This window comes from Pholis gunnellus (assembly GCF_910591455.1).
Source record: "Pholis gunnellus genome assembly, chromosome: 7".
NCBI classification, from domain to species: domain Eukaryota; kingdom Metazoa; phylum Chordata; class Actinopteri; order Perciformes; family Pholidae; genus Pholis; species Pholis gunnellus.
In genome coordinates, this window is record NC_136533.1 from 22806429 (window position 1) to 22822896 (window position 16468).

Genomic DNA, 16468 nt, shown 5'->3' on the forward strand with positions numbered 1-16468 from the left:
CAAAAAAAGAACGCATTACGACCTACAAAGGATAGTTAGTAACTAAAAAGTGTCCATAAGAAAGAAAAGAAAAGCGGTTGAAGAGCTGAAGAGCACTTAGTAGCTTCAGTTGCCTGCATGTTTCTGTCTTCATCAGGTCCTTATCAGCACCCTGCAGACTGGGTGTGTGTGTGTGTGTGTGTGTGTGTGTGTGTGTGTGGTGTGTGTGTGTGTGTGTGTGTGTGTGTGTGTGTGTGTGTGTGTGTGTGTGTGAGAGAGGGGGGGGGGGGGGGGGGGGTCAAGCTTCATCAGCTGTGACATCAGAACACAGAGGTCACCATTTGTGCAGCCCGATATACTGTAAAGGCCTCTTAGGTCGCCTGCGGCACCACCTCCATCACCTTCTGACACAAGGCCGTGGTCGAGACTGTAAAACACACACACACAGAGTGGTGATTAAACACAATGTCACGTGAAGTTCTCCCGAAACTCAAGCGGTGCGAGAGGACGGCGTCGTACTCACAGATTCCGTGCAGCATCCACTTGGGTTTGTTCTGCCAACGCACGCCGATAAAGTAGACGGGAATTCCCGTCGCAATGATGCCGAAGCCGATCGCGCACTCCACTGGGGTCTTCCAGATGGAGACGATGATGAGGAAGAGGCAGGCGAGCACAAAGCTCAAGGGCAGCAGAATATTCACCTGCAGGGAAAAGAGATGGGGGGGGGGGGGACATTAAAACACTTTACCCTGAAGAGCAAACATTGGTAAATTATTGAATATCTTTTGCATCGTGGCTACGAGTCTGAGACTATTTTTTCTTTACGCTTAGGGTTTTTAAACAGAATCTCTAAAAAGGTTCCACCAATCGCCTTTCTTACAGTTATTTTCTTAAAGTTATTTTCCTAAAGTTGGAGCATCTTTAGCTTCTGCACTGTGACGTAAGCGGAAGGGAGTATTTGAGTGGTGTACAGTTACAGGAGGGATGTACAATGATATCTTAGATAATAGCGTGTTCCCAAACAACACCACAACAATAGTGGGAAAAGGACCTTTTCTGTGTCGCCATGACAATGCCCATCGCAAGCACAAAGCCAGGTCCATAAAGACTGTCTTCTGAGTTTGGTGTGGAAGAAGTTGACCTCAGCCACAATAAATCCATCCATTTGGATGAACTGCAGCGCCGACTGTGAGCCAGGCCTCATTGCCCATCAGTGTTGGACTTCACTAATGCTCCTGTAGCCGAATTAGGGGGGGGGGGGGATTCCTACAGTTAGGTCCCTATGGGTTGTTATAGCAGCAGATTAATGGCCGCCAACAACCACTAATGAGCGGTATATTCAAGTGACCACACGCTTTAGGCCATGTAGACTGACCGTGAACTTAAGGTGGCGTGCATCTACCGGGTTGCCGATGAACGGTATCCGTTGACCAAAAGAGGTAGTAAAAGTAACTGCGTGATTCTCTGCTTCAGATGTGTTGAACAGCAGGAATGTGACAAGACAAAGAAAGGAGAAAGAAATAGAGTGGGAGTGAAAGAGAGGGATGGAGGTCAGTGGAGACAGTGCCACCACTGTCTCCTCTCTCTCTCTCTCTCTCTCTCTCTCTCTCTCTCTCTCTCTCTCTCTCTCTCTCTCTCTCTCTCTCTCTCTCTCTCTCTCTCTCTCTCTCTCTCTCTCTCTCTCTCTCTCTCTCTCTCTCTCTCTCTCTCTCTCTCTCTCTCTCTCTCTCTCTCTCTCTCTCTCTCTCTCTCTCTCTCTCTCTCTCACATAGAGGCCAATAGATCTATCTGCCTCTTTTACTTCACTGCCCTGACAGACTGAAACACAACATTGTGCAAGCGGATGGATGAGCAGAGTCATGGCAGCCATCAAGCTCTAGGGATGCCCACACACACATATCCATGTGCTCTTATCTTTGTGAGGACCCCATAACTCCTTCACTAGCCTCTTAGCCTGACCATCACAACTAAATGCCTGCCCACAACCCTTATCTAAACCTTATTCTAACCTGAATCTTAAAACCAAGTCTTAACCCTCGAACAGGCCAAAATGTCCTCACTTTCCTAAACTGTCCTCACTTTGTGGTTAAAAAGTTGTTGGTCCCCACTATGTAGCAAGTACACGCATACACACACACACACACACACACACACACACACACACAGCATCGCACGCTGGCATACAACTTGCATGCAAACAAAGTGCAACAATGGCACAATGGTGCTCTGTGTTTTACAGAGTCCTGCAGCAACTAGACTAGTCAGGAGGCATGGTGCGCTTCCTTTTACACACACAACTACCCAGCAGGCCTCGACACCAGCTGACAAGCATCCAGCGTCTGTTCTGTCCTTTAATCTGCAATCAGTCTCTATTCATCCGAGCTCTGCTGAATGGATCTTTTTCTCATTGCGTGAGACAAAGAAGAAACACTTCCTGCTGCCAAAGCTAACTCAAGCGGGAGTTGATGGCGACAAAAACCAAGTGAGACTCATGTCCACACGTCTCCGACTGTCTTGTCCGTGCCCCTTTTTATCAAGTTTGCTTCACCTTGATCGGCCGCTCCATCTCCGGCTTCTTATAGCGGAGCCACATCATCCCGACGATTGCCAAGGCGATGCAGAGCCAGTTGAAGAAGCTGAAGAAGTTTATGACGGAGAAGATGTCGTTTGAGAAGGCGTAGAGCAGCGTCATCAGGCACTGGAGGGAACGAGAGAGAAGCGATTGGGTGTGAGAACCAACAGTCCTTTGTTTCCGTTAAAACATTGCTGTTGCTTTATATCTAAACAGATCCAACAGCAGCATTATCCTAATACTTCATTACTGTAAATCAGCGCAGTTCCCTTCTGATTTAAAGGCTGAAAAAAAAAAAAGACGTCTGTGTTTTAGCGTACTGTGAATTAGAAAATAGGAGGACATACAGTGAATATAAGTGAGGGCAGCGGGGTCAGCAGGGTGGGGTGGATCATTGACAGCAGACTGGGCAGGTGACCCTCCCGGGAACCCACGAAGAACAACCTGAGAGGGGAGGAAGGACATGGATGCCGAGTATGAACACATACCTTTTTGAGCTCTCACCATTTCTACAAAAATGTATAGATAGTAGGGCTGCACGATTATGGCCAAAATCATAATCACGATTATTTTGATCAATATTGAGATCACCATTATTTATCACCATTATTCATTAATTTTAGGGACAACATCTTTTTATTGCACTTTCACGTTTAAATGAACAAGAACACTGCTTCCACTTCCATTGTTGTGCTACATTCTGGCTAATGTACAAATCTTTGCATCAGACGGTCCTTATCACAGTGCATCTCGTAGAAGGAAAATATAAACTTGTTTTGAGGCTGCCGCGCGGGTGCGCGCATGACACCTCCCACCTCGTTGTCCCCCTGGTGGTCGGCTGACTGTTAGTTGAGGAAGCGCTTGATTTGATATGTAGCAGAGCATTTTAAACGTCAATATCGCTGACGATCATGCTCATTCAATTGTGGCAGCCAAAATCGTGATCGCGATTAAAATTCGATTAATTGTGCAGCCCTAATAGACAGTCTCCATGTACTTATTTGTTTCTGGGTTCTTCTTTTCGTGTGCGTGCGTGCGTGTGCGTGTGCTTTTTTTACCTGGATGATGTGAACAGGGAGCCGTTGACTGATCCGAAGCAGGACAGGCCTACAAACACAGGGATGATCCACGCCATCGGACCCAAGTGGCTGTTACCAAAATCCTGCAGGACAAACACACACACATTATAGATGACCATAATAAGTCACGTTGAGTAGCCAGTCCCACCAGGAAGTGGAGCAGCATCGACAATGGCTTCACACAGTTTCTTCATTTGTGCAATCGACTCCTGTTTAATAAAATAAATTGCTCTTCTGTGTTCATACTCGGACAGAAGAGGGTTAAATAAACGCTATGGTGGCGTTCTGTGTTTTTCCCTCAAAGGGCAGCAGTGTGAAGACGGCTTTCTATTGGTCACCAAAGTTTAACACACACACACACACACACACACACACACACACACACACACACACACACACACACACACACACACACACACACACACACACACACACACACACATATATTATACAACTATAGCATATCCAGAGGGAAGCCAAAGAGCTGCACTGTTGGATTATCAGACAGTATACCCTGCTATGTACATGTTGAGATATATACATATTCTACTACACTTATCCGTATTATATTATTTTTATATTTGACATTCTATTTCATGGTATCCTATGTTTATATTGCTTTACTATACCATAGTGTTTACTATACCATAGTGCAGATTGTTTTGCATTATACTCATATTAGATCTCTATATTAATACAGACAAACACTAGGCACCATTACTTAATCATATCATCAGGCTGGTGTACACTGCTAATATAATATCAGATCAAACAACTAACACTTTACCTTGCTATTTTGTCTCCATATGCTCTTGTATATTATTTCTATCTTCTTATTTTTTAATATATATAAACCTCTTTTTAATTTCTGTCTTTTACTTTCTCTGTTTGTCTTTGTGCTGCTACAACAACCGAATTTCCCCGGTGTGGCTCAATAAACTTATCTAATCCTGTGATTAGATACCACCCCAACAGCAAAAATGTATTGACAATATTTGGCGCCTTTCACACGAAAAATAAAATTGTGTGTGTGTGTGTGTGTGTGTGTGTGTGTGTGTGTGTGTATATGTGTGTGCACTCACCACGGCCACGGCCTCTGAGGCAAGCATCTGCTCGGGGGAGAGGGTGGTGAAGTAGGCCAGGTTGGTCAGAACGTACACGACCGTCACTACAGGCAGAGAGATGATGATGGCGCGGGGAAGGTTTCTGAGGAAGACACACATACACACACACACACACACACACATTTTTATTACAGACGATCGATCGCTCCCCATGTAAACAAGTCCGTATTTTATCATGAAACGAGTACAAGTCGCTCGTCAACACTCACTTGAAAGGCTCAATCATCTCCTCGGTGACCAAATTCAAGTAGTTCCTGTGAGCAGAAGAGACAGAAACATTGTATGTAGCGAAACAGATACAATGCACACTGTATAAAAAAACTGCTCTGTATTAATCTGACTTAACGCAAGAACATTTTACTTTATTAGGACTTTTTTTAAGGTGAAAGGGATGACAGTGACACACTGACTTTATTGATCCCCAGGGGAAGTAAATTCACAATCTAGTTTCATTCTACAATCAACAATACAAGGAAGCAGGCTGGGGGACAATTCAATATTATGAGATCATAAGAACTGTTTTATCTGGATGATAACACGATATCATGGTATTGATTTACAGAATGTCGCAATCCAAAGTAATGATCCATGGTGTTCGTTTCCATCCTTCCACCATGAGGGGTCACGACCTCAGCAGGGCAAACATTTGAATTCGCCTGATCCTAAAGAGCAGAGTGGACAGTGAGTGACACAGGTAGGTCGACGCGTGAACTCACCAGCCACCGTAAGCAAACAGGCCGCTGTAGAGCGCCATTCCCAATCTGCCAAACTCATATTTGGACCCCTCAAAGGAATTTTCTGGAAGGAGACGGTCTACGCCACCTGGAGAAAGAAACGAGGAGAAAGAAGTGGGTTAGGACCAAAAGAAATGTAATCCACCCGTCTGCATTATTGCACTACCGCAGGCGAGTTTACCAGTCAGTCTGGACAACCCCAAAAAGCGGAACAATAAATGAAATAAACCTGCGGGTGCCCAACATGCATCACAAAGCCTCGGCTTAAATCTGTCTCGGTATGTGGATCAGGGAGCGACTCCAGAATGTGACGGAGTGATGGGCTGAGACGGTCAATAAGTGACCCAGGCAGTGGAATCGACCCACGGCATTGCAGGACAGACGGAGGAAAGCTTTGTTGACTTGCTCGAGGGCAGGGCAGCAGTCATCGAGGGATGAGAGGGTATTACTATCCAACTTCAATTTATCAGCGGGTTTTTTTCCGGATTTATGACATTTTGGAAACAGCCCCATCTCCTCTGAACTCCAGATTTGCTGCCGGCCACATTCCGGACAGAGCAGCTCCCCACAACGCGCGCACACACATTCTCAGACACAGCGACGGTTGCTAAACCAACAGCCTGGGGCAGTGTTGGTAAATGGGAGGGTTAGCTCTAAGCCGCCGTGTAGCGTGGGAAGCGCCCGATTACCGCGCACTCCGTTTGACTAACTGCCCGATGTGCGCCCTGAGGTCCCGTTGCCGAGCCTGGTCAGCGCTGCTCTACATACCAGCCTGACAGTGGAGCTGTGCCGGGGGTCTCTGGGTCCTGGTCTGCACCCTTTCTAAGCTCGTGTCAATAACTGAGGTAGTTTCAACTCGTTCAATGAAGCATTAAAAGAGGTTTCAATCAGTTGGGTTGAAGTCATTTAATTGAGGAGTCTTCAAAAGCCAGATTGGTGCGAGGTGCTGGGTGTCCGCTGATAATCCAAGCCAACATCCAACATTTTCATTATACAGCTAGAAAAGTCCACTCAGTAGAGTGCAGTCGAGATGGAGGCGAGGGTAACAAAAGCGTGGATTTATTTATCTCTTATGGCTCCAAACTTTAGTGGATTATAACATATCGGGTATGGAATTAATCTGCAGATGCTCTGGTTAAAAATGATCGATAGATTATTTATGAGCCACGAAAAAGGCCACCATGTGGCCTGCAACAGACATGGTAAGGCTGGGTCAATGATAGTATAAAAACTGTTAAAAAATATATTTTTTGTTGTGAATCACCGCAGCCACTAGAGATCCTTGAGCATACAGTCATAACTGAGTACAACAAATATCCGGCTGATGGGTCAAATAGTGTGCGAGATTAGCTGTGGACAGACGCGCGCACGCACAACCTCTTACACCTCTCTGAGATAGTTATATGAATCAAAGAACTGAAGACAACTGAAAATGTAGAAGCTGGAACCAATGAATGTTTGGCATTATCAAATGAATGAATGAAAAATGTATATTAATTATTATGGTGAGAAAAGAACATTAAATCAACAGTTGACCTAAATACAAACCCAACTAAAATTCATATGATTAAAGAAAATACATAAAAGCTGAGCTGAGCACAGATTACAACTATTAGGGGCACAGCCAGTATACTGCCTACAGCTGACCTCACATCAGCGAGGCTTGAGCTCAGAGGAACGCCTTATTTGTTCCTAACCTTTACAGCTTGATATTGTGCTCATGTCTGAATCATCACGGACTTACTTTTATGAGTGGAAGACTCATTAAGAGTTGCATAGTAAAGAATTTGTGGCAGACAAACAAACATGTCCTCCAACAACCCAATCCAACAACCCTGTGTGTTAATTCTACTCTTGCACTGCAATTTACGGGTTTATTCCTTCTTCTGTTGCTCCCAGATCACGTTCCACAACACTGGTCTGGGAAACACTCAGCCGGTCACATGATACCAGTGCCAGGCAGTGAAAGTGAGACACACACGGAATAAAATATGCATGCAGAACACACACACACACACACGCACACACACGCACGCACGCACGGTGCAGATGTACCAACAAAGACTGAATGAGAGAAAACCTGATTCCTATCACTAGAGAATTTAAATTAGGTCTGGTTTAATAATGGGGACAAGAAGAATTGAATCACTTCGAGTCAATTTACATTCAAAAAGTAAAATGACTGTTTACTTAAATTTAAGCTGGGCTAGCCGTTGCCAAATGCTTCAAGTCTTTATGCTAAGCTAGGCTAATAAGCGCGTGGCTCTCGCGTCCTACTTATCGCAGAGAGTGGTGCCGATCTTCTCATCTAACTCCCTGAAAGAAAACTGGATTCCTGAACTGCTTTTTTTATTTTAACAATCCCTTTTCTTTTTCTAATGATCCCAACGTCATTAGGTCCCCCCCCCCCCCCCCCCCCATCATCCAATCTGATGAACTGAGAGACGGCTTTTGTGTTGACTGAAGTACAACACTTTACCAACTGCAGTCACCATTATCTGCACACAAAAACAACAGGTGCAGCGCTACTTGAGATGTCAGCTAAGCCGATATCGTTAATTTAAACTGTACCATTAACTTTTAGCATTCTGTGGTTGTCTTGCAAGAAAAAAACAGATGAAAAAATGCAAACTGCAAAAATTAAGTGTTTTCAACATAATAAAGCAGTGCGGTGTGTGTTTTCAACATGTTGAACAGCACTGTTGGTAGTTTTTGGGGGCTTTTCCAGCAAATTGGTGCACGAGAGGAGGAACGAAATGAGAAAATAGCTAAGGCACACACAAAACTCTCTTATTTTTTTAATCTTCATGTCATCTGATTGTTCCAACGGCACGGGGCTAAGTGGTGAGCAAGAGTGGCGTGAAAACCCTGCTTTGTTCCATGAACGCATCATAACAACGGCTTGTGCATCCGCAATCCTCGGTCTTCCGGTGTCCTCTTCTTTAATGATGATGCTGGCATGGAGGGTTACGTCCTGCTAGGAGGCCGTTGGCTGTAGTCTTTGTGTGTGCGTGTGTGTTCAAGTACAACTTTTTGGCCAAGGCACACGCTGCTAGATCTTTGATATCTATCGAGTTTGCTTTCGGTTCAAAGAGACCGTGGATCAGGTTAAGGACAACAAGAAGGTGAGAATCAAATCCCCCCCATCACAGAATTTTGCAGGTGGCCTGAAGAAACCATAAAGTAAATCCCATGTAAGTTTACTGGTCAACAATAGATCCGCCTCTGTGAGTGTTTGCCTTGCAGAGGCTTTACTGTCGCTAATCAGATCACACCGTCCTCTAATCCGAGACGCCAGCAGAGTCTGACCTTATGAGCCTCAGAGCTCAACGAACACACACAAACAACATCACCATAACGACAAGACAGCACCCATTAATTAAATTCCCCCACCTCTCCAAATGATGCACTTATTTCAGAAATACAATGCCGAGTAAACAGCCTGTATTATGTGTTGCTTTCTGAATCAGATGGCTTGGTTAAACAATAAACGTGCACTCTTAAAACACCTATAAATCACTCAATAACCTCCCCTTCCAACAGCCAGTGAGGGCCGCAGCGAAGACGCCCCGTCGTAGTGATTCTGTGTATGTAATCGCAGCCACGCGCTCCGTCTTTGTCTGGATCTAGGCAATCCGAGGTGTCTCCGATAAACAGTTATTAGAGGCGCTGTGATGAAAAGGGCTGCTGTTAAAAAGATTTAGGAATTGCGCGGGGGCTAAACACGGGCAACAAAAGGACGAGAGTTACAAGAGTGGAATTACTCTTCACACTGCAGCTGCACACCTGAGCGGCTATTAGACGGGCAGGGTTTGCATTGTGTTCACGTGGATTGAGGGCGACTCAAAGATTGAGTTAATTTCCTGTATTTGGAAAGTGTCCCAAGCACAGGACTTCACTTTTTAAAAACGCGATAAACCTGCCAGTCATGAGAGAACGTCTACAGCTACTGACATGATGTACATTTGTAATGGTGTGTTGTCTTACGAGTATTACATGTACCTCCTTGGCTGAAGACATTGTTCCACTGAGGTGGACAATAAAGTCAATCTATCCAACTTCATAAGTTGCTCTTTTTTCCATGTTTTTTTTTTTAAGCTTACCCAAAGTAGAAGAGAGGACCTGCTGTGATGTCCCAAAACACTTTTACAGAAATCCTTTTTTGTTTTTTTGAACGGCACAATGCTCCATACATGTGTAGCAGCAGGTTTAACTTGTATCTGTGATCCCTGAACCCTCTGCTGCTGATCTCTGCCAGTGAACAACCCACATACTGTACCTCTTCCACTCTCTCCGTATAAAACCTCTCTCTCTCTCTCTCTCTCTCTCCCTCTCTTTCACACCTACCGTTGCCTCTCTCTGGCCTCCTCCCTCAGCTCCATCTCTTTCTGATCCACTTGTGAACAATTCCAGACAGTGTTGAGGGCCTGTTTGCCCACCAGTCAGCTGATCCGAGACCTGTGACCTATGACCTACGCACAAACATCCCACTGTGTGCGTGTGTGTGTTTGCGATGAAGGACTAAACTTTGATCGGACTTTTCAATCATCTACAATCTACAACTATTGTCTGGATTTGTTTGATCCTGGTGACATAATGAGGGCAGCATCACGTTCCAGCAACAAGGTAAAAGTTGGTCATGGCTGTTTCGAAGCCTTTGAGTTTGGCATTTTGGCCGTTGCCGTCTTGTTTGGAGTCAGAAGTGACCATATTTGGACGAGCATGTGGAGCTGGGGAGGGATACGTTGGCTACGCCTCTATCCTGAGTGACAGGTCTCCAAAAGCAAGCCCCGCCCTAAAGCACACTCTTCCTTTTTACTAAATGAACATCATGCTGTTTTGAAGAAGACTTGAAACAATGTTACTGAGGTAATAAATCAAGTGAGAAGTAGGGTCACTTTCTCATAGACTTTTATACAATCAGACTTCTTTTTGCAACCAGAGGCGTCGCCCCCTGATGGCCATTAGAGAGAATGTAAAGTTAAGGCTTCAGGTTTAAGGTTCACTTTTCAGACCCGGAGGCTACGTCCAATTCTTTTTTTCAGTCAAATGACCATATCATGCTAAAAATAATAAGATTCTGTTTCTAAATTGTATTCAGCACTTTTTTGTTATTTTAGCTAATTTCAGCTAATGTTCTAGATGGTTTTAGATGCTTTAACCTCTAACTCCAACTGCAACACCATACCTACAGTTATTTAAAGTGAGAAAACTGCTGATTTTGAAAGCCAGCTAGGGTCAATGGCAGGTGTCAGGCCAAAGGGTGAGGAGGTCAAAGGTGAGCTCAGGGCTCCAGACGGAGGAAACACACAGCTGAGCTCCACAAGCACCCCTCAGTCTCTGAGACCTCCACGTCACTGTAAACTCAGTGACGTTTCACCTTTGTTGCTCAAAGAGAGATGCCTTTTGAGAGAAAAAAAATATATATTTTTGCGACTGAACTACTCTGACAAAACAAACTCCAACTACTAATCTACAACACTATTTGCTTTGTGATTATATTCAATCTCGCGTCTCACGCCGACTCATTCACCTTCAACAAACGGACTTGTTGACTTCCCCTTTACCGGGTTTTCCCCGCACCCCCGTTTTCTATATACGCCTCTGCGGACGGCTTCACCACGGACAGGAAGAGAGCCAGCACAACGGGGCTTGGCAGCAAAAAGACACGCAGCAGGGGGGATGCAAGCCTGCAGGTACCTGGTAAAAAAGTATGTTTTTGGGACTGGATAGGCAGCAGACAGGCATTATGCCATCTTCAATATTCAAGACAACAAGTAATAATAGTCTAGAATCTATGACATGGACCCAATAAACCCCCAAAGTCTTGGTTCTTTCCTCTAGAAGGCAGAGTTTGATTTCCTGAGCTCACTTCCTGTCTGCGATAGTCATAACACTATACCTTCTTGAAAAAAAACCAACCAACCTTCAATGGTCTGTTGACTACAAGCGAATGGGACACAAGTCCCTCCTAGGGTCGCACGGACTGTTTGAGTGTTTGCGTGACTCGGACGTCTTGCAGCCAATAAATAGATTTCCAATGAAAGGAGCCGAGTTCTGCTCGAGAGCCATTGTCCGGTCTCCGTGCCGTCCTCTCGTCTTTGGCTACACTTCACAACATCCTGTGGCCTTAATGAGGCTTCGGGCCCGACTCCGGGGAGCTAAACACCGGCTACTCCGCGTCCACTCCAGATGTACTTTGGTCAGAAGGGTTGGAAATTAGCCACCAGCCAAATGCGGATTGGGTAGATTTTGGAATCCGCCAGCCAAAGTGGCAGGTGGACAAAACAAAGTTCATTTCAAACACACTGCAGGAATTTGATCAGATATAGTCTCAGACGCGGCGCAACACAAATTAAAATATAGGTTTTTGAGCAATTGTGTTTTGCGTATGAGATTACGGTTGTCTCGGTCAAATTACCTTCACAGAAACACATTGCAAACTCAAAAAGAAATCTGACAGATTTTTCTGTAAGCTTGAAATAAATGCCTTCAATTAACTAATGTCAGTTCAGTATTCCCGATCAGAGCATGAGAATGTCTGTCGATGTCAGTGAAGGAAATGAGACTATATAGAATTAGACTTGCGTAAGCCAAATTAACCACTTCCTGTTTCAAGTCGCGAGGCACAGACGGCATAGTTAACCATGGTATGCTCCCTCCCTGGAAGGGGCTTACAAATCTACAAATTGTCACTCAAAGACACATGTAACAACCAGAAAGAGACTCAAAATGACGACAAAGAGACACAAATAGACTACAATGAGACACAAAAACAACAATAAAGTATGTGTGTCTTGCTCCTATGTAGGACAGGTGGTGAGGCCTTTTGTCTCTTAATAGAAACTTCTGCATGAAACTCGCATGCATGCATGCATGCTACTTGCAAGAGGACTTGCTTGGTTTGCTGATTTTATGATAAAATGCTGATTGCTGACTGATTAATAATGTTGCCAGAAAACTAGAACAAATTGTATAAAAAGGTCCCTTGCCAGTAGGACAGAGAAGTATGGATCTTTTTTTATACTAATATCACACTTTTTATTGTTTTTGAATGACAACGTATTTGAAATGATTCAGAAATTCGATAAATGATATTGAACTCAACGTGCTCATTTCATTTCATCGTAGCGCTGATGCACACATCTTATGGGTTGCATATATGGCCATTGAAGACGCTCATGACCCTCAGACGGAACCTTGTGAAGTATGTGCTCATGTGAGGTACCTTGGCCGATCTTGACGAAGCCGATGATGATGATCACCGCAAGAGCCAGGAGCTTGGCCGCGGCAAAGACGTCCTGCACTCTGGTGGCCGCCTTCACACTGTAGCAGTTGACGAAGGTCAACAAGACTGCAAAGACAGAGAGAGAGAGAGACAGAGAAAGACTGTAAGTGGCATCCTTGAGAAGTAGCTCTCTGAATTCCACGTGGTGCTTCCCTCAGTCTATTATGCAACAGGGGATTTTTTCATTGGGCACACAAACAACTAACTTTTCTGCAGCCGTTTTTTGACCGTGTTTCCCCGAAATCCTCTTTCATTTTCTACTCAAATTTGAGGTTGTGTAGGCGCATTCATGCCTGTGCATGTGCGGCTCTAAAAGCATGCTGGGAGCTGGAGAGGAATCAGCAGATTGGTTGAATAAACAGCAGAGTGCGTGTTCCCTCTATACACCCCTCTTTGATTTTGCCCACACTTGTGGCGCGCCCCCCCCCCCCCCAACTGCGCACGCACACTCATAGGGTTGTTGAAGCAGCCCCCTGAACCCTGGACCCCATTAAAAGTGATTAACTAAAGCAGCAGGTTCCCTTCAAAGCTCCTAAATCAGGTCGGGGGACACAAACAGAAAGACGAGACGGAGCACAATGAGGCTCTGTGTTAAAGAGACCAAGACAAAGGGGAGAGGGAGCCCGAGTACAGTAGATGGGTGGACGCACACACATTCACACAGGCATGCACGTACACAACTGGCTGTTACTTGGGCATAATGTGTGTGTGTGTGTGTGTGTGTGTGTGTGTGTGTGTGTGTGTGTGTGTGTGTGTGTGTGTGTGTGTGTGTGTGTGTGTGTGTGTCTGTGTACACGCATGCACAAAACATACGCATGTGCGAAAGTGAACACACAGAAACACCTCGACCTCGGTTACACAATTTCAAATTCCCGCAGAAACAGGTCAAATGGAACGATAACTCTCACCAAAATAGACCGACGGGGCTGTAGATGGATGTGTGTTTGTGTGCATGGAGATTTGGCTCTCAGGCTCACCGTGACCCTGACCACCCCACTGCCTATAAGGCGTGCGCGCACACACACACACACACACAAAACTTAGCCCTCTCAGTCTACGGCTTTGTCATGTGGCCTCAGTCAGGATTTAGCCTTCAGTCAATCTGAAGATTAGGTGCTAGGGTTACTAGCTGGCAGCGCACACACACACACACACACACACACACACACACACACACACACACATATATATACACTATGTCAAGTGGCATCATATATTCAGATACAGGCGCAGTGTGTGACTTGAAAGGGAGGGGGGGGCTTTGAGTGAAATTAAATGTATGACATGTTTCTTCATCGCATTTAGTCTAATTTGCATACTTATTTTACTGTTTCATACATACAAAAACAATGTACAAATTTAAGGCCTATTTATTCTTCAAAGAGAAAGATGCAATAATAATGAAGTAGGCCACAACATGTGGTCTCAATATAGGATGTCAAACTGGTGATAACAAAAGATATATCATTTATGGGATACAGGGCTTTCTTTGTTGAATTTGGAGATTTCACCAACTTTAACTCAACAGATGTGCTGAAGTCTGGCGGCCGAATTCCCTTCAATTAATTTCGTTACGTTTTAATACATTTAAATTTAGAAAACGATGGCCTTTTCTGTTATTCAAATTTTTTTCACAATAATAGCATATTTTAGCGTCGTTGTTTCTTAGTTTTGAAAGTCACAAACGGTAAAATAAAAATGATTATCATTATTCCAAAAATATGGAAAAAGATAACATATCACTACATATAAATTACTAAAAGAGCACGTAAAGGAAAATTACATAACTACTTCTAATGGGTGTAACTTAACGAGACAATTAGCTGGTGATGCGCGCGAGCATCCTTTGTCATCAAGGGACTGATGTAAGAACGCTGCATGTTTACGCCACTCTTCTTTGAGGCTGGATGCGTGGGTGGACAAAGTGCGTCTTTCAACGGCATCACACGTGCGCCGTAAGGTATCGCGCACCGGCGCTTTCTCGTGCAAAACGTATGCGAGTCGAGTCGGTAAATCAATCTCATCCGCCTGTGTCAGAACTAACGCAAACACACTCGCACACAAAGTGTAATTTAAGCCGTTTGTATTCCTACCGCTTGCACAACAAACAAAGCAACAAACAAAGCAACACCTAAAAGTTGCATCATCCGCGGGGTGGGGGGGCAACGTGGCTCGGCTCGCATACTCACGGATGCAGAGGCAGGCCACGAGTTTGGCCCCTTCCTCCGGCACCGGGCACGCGGGGAACAGGGGCTTGAGGAGGTAAGTGGCGAACACGTAGGCGACGATGTACTGCGAGGACGGCCGGATGATGAGCAACTCGATCCAGAGTTTGAGGAAAGCCAGCAGGGGGCCGTACACCTCCAGGATGTAGGCGTAGTCTCCGCCGGACTTGGTGATGGTGGTCCCCAGCTCCGCGTAGCAGAGCGCTCCCACCGTGGAGAACACCCCGCACACCGTCCACACCACCAGGGACAGACCCACCGAGCCGGCCTCCTTCACCACGCCGCTCGGGGTGACGAAGATGCCCGAGCCGATGATTGTGCCCACGATTAGGGCCACGCCGTTTAACAGGGTGATGTTCTTTTTCAGGACGATCCCCTCCTCTCCTCCCTCTCCTGCGGCGTTGTTGGGGTCGCCTCCTCCGCCATGGTCCTCCTTCTCCCGGACGCCGCCCGGCGGGGACAGCATCTTTTCCGTGACTTGCTTGTCCTCTTCCCTGTCCGCCGAGGAGTTAGAGTTTCTCTTTTTTAACCCCGACATCGTTGCCTCTAGTTTCCTCTTCCTTCACACTAGCACGGTGTGGAGACACACAAAGCTTCCCGCTTTGCCGGCTCTCTCCGTCCTCTCTCTGTCCGTCCGGTGCGTGGTCTGATGCCGGCCGGGCTCAACCACGAGGAGTCCGCGGTGAGTCTGTTCGAGTGAGTCAGAGCGGCGTGCCTTCTCGTATCTCTACTCTATCCGCGTGCGAAACTACTATGACAATTGGCATGATGGCCCTCCTCCGTCAAGGCCAGCCCCTGCTTCTGGTTCGGCGTCTCCTCCTCATCAAAACCCTGCATCACTTTCGCCCCTTTACCGCACTCTAGCGGCTGAAGGTGGTTCTACATCTCTCTGTGCTTCACCCCCACCACCTGCCAGTGATCTGAGGTTGATGGACCCCAGTAGACGCTGTCTTTATGGCATCATCTCTGCATAAAACAACAAAGAAGTACTGGCAATACAGCACCGAAGCTAAAAATACTCAACAATATGGAAGCACCCCCCCCCCCCCCAGCCAGGCACCCAAACCAGCTGGACTGGTTTTATAGTGTTGTGTCTGTGAGAGACTCCGACCCCCCCCCCCCCACCCCGAAAGAATGGGAACCCTGAACACTTTGTGTTATTTACAAAACTGGTCCATCCTATAGGGTATCATTTAATGAATGTAATGTTGCTATCTACAGCAGCCACTTAATTTATTGTCATTATGCAACACAGGGATGCACAACGAAATTAAATGCAGGTGCAGTCCATTTTCAACACGTGACAAACAACTACATTCCTGTAGTGCACTTCTATTTAATTGCTTCATAAGGAATGTCAACAACAGCAACAAAAACAGCATTCCTCCTGGGTTGAACATTGCGTTCGAAATGAAAAGTTAATTATTATCGCAATTCTAGCCCACTTTTTGTTTTTAGCACGTTCCC

The 16468-nt window shown here is 45.6% G+C and overlaps 1 protein-coding gene across 1 annotated transcript; it reads right to left on the bottom strand.

The window, feature by feature from the left end:
- Positions 1 to 271: 271 nt before the first annotated feature.
- Positions 272 to 15714, bottom strand: slc7a5 (solute carrier family 7 member 5). The gene is made up of 10 exons (XM_079163336.1): positions 14966 to 15714; positions 12717 to 12842; positions 5471 to 5576; positions 4964 to 5008; positions 4713 to 4836; positions 3610 to 3713; positions 2899 to 2995; positions 2528 to 2677; positions 503 to 680; positions 272 to 406 (listed from the first exon to the last, which is right to left on the bottom strand). The coding sequence occupies exons 1-10, from the start codon at positions 15537 to 15539 to the stop codon at positions 351 to 353; spliced, it is 1560 nt and encodes a 519-aa protein (XP_079019462.1). The 5' UTR covers positions 15540 to 15714; the 3' UTR covers positions 272 to 350.
- Positions 15715 to 16468: the final 754 nt, after the last annotated feature.

Coding starts and splice junctions, on each gene's coding strand:
- slc7a5 (XM_079163336.1), bottom strand. CDS start 15,539: ATGTCGGGGTTAAAAAAGAGAAACTCTAACTCCTCGGCGGACAGGGAA. Junction 4,837..4,963: donor GAGATGATTGAGCCTTTCAA/GTGAGTGTTGAC, acceptor TGTCTTCCTCAG/AAACCTTCCCCGCGCCATCA. Junction 407..502: donor GTGGATGCTGCACGGAATCT/GTGAGTACGACG, acceptor TGTGTTTTACAG/TCTCGACCACGGCCTTGTGT.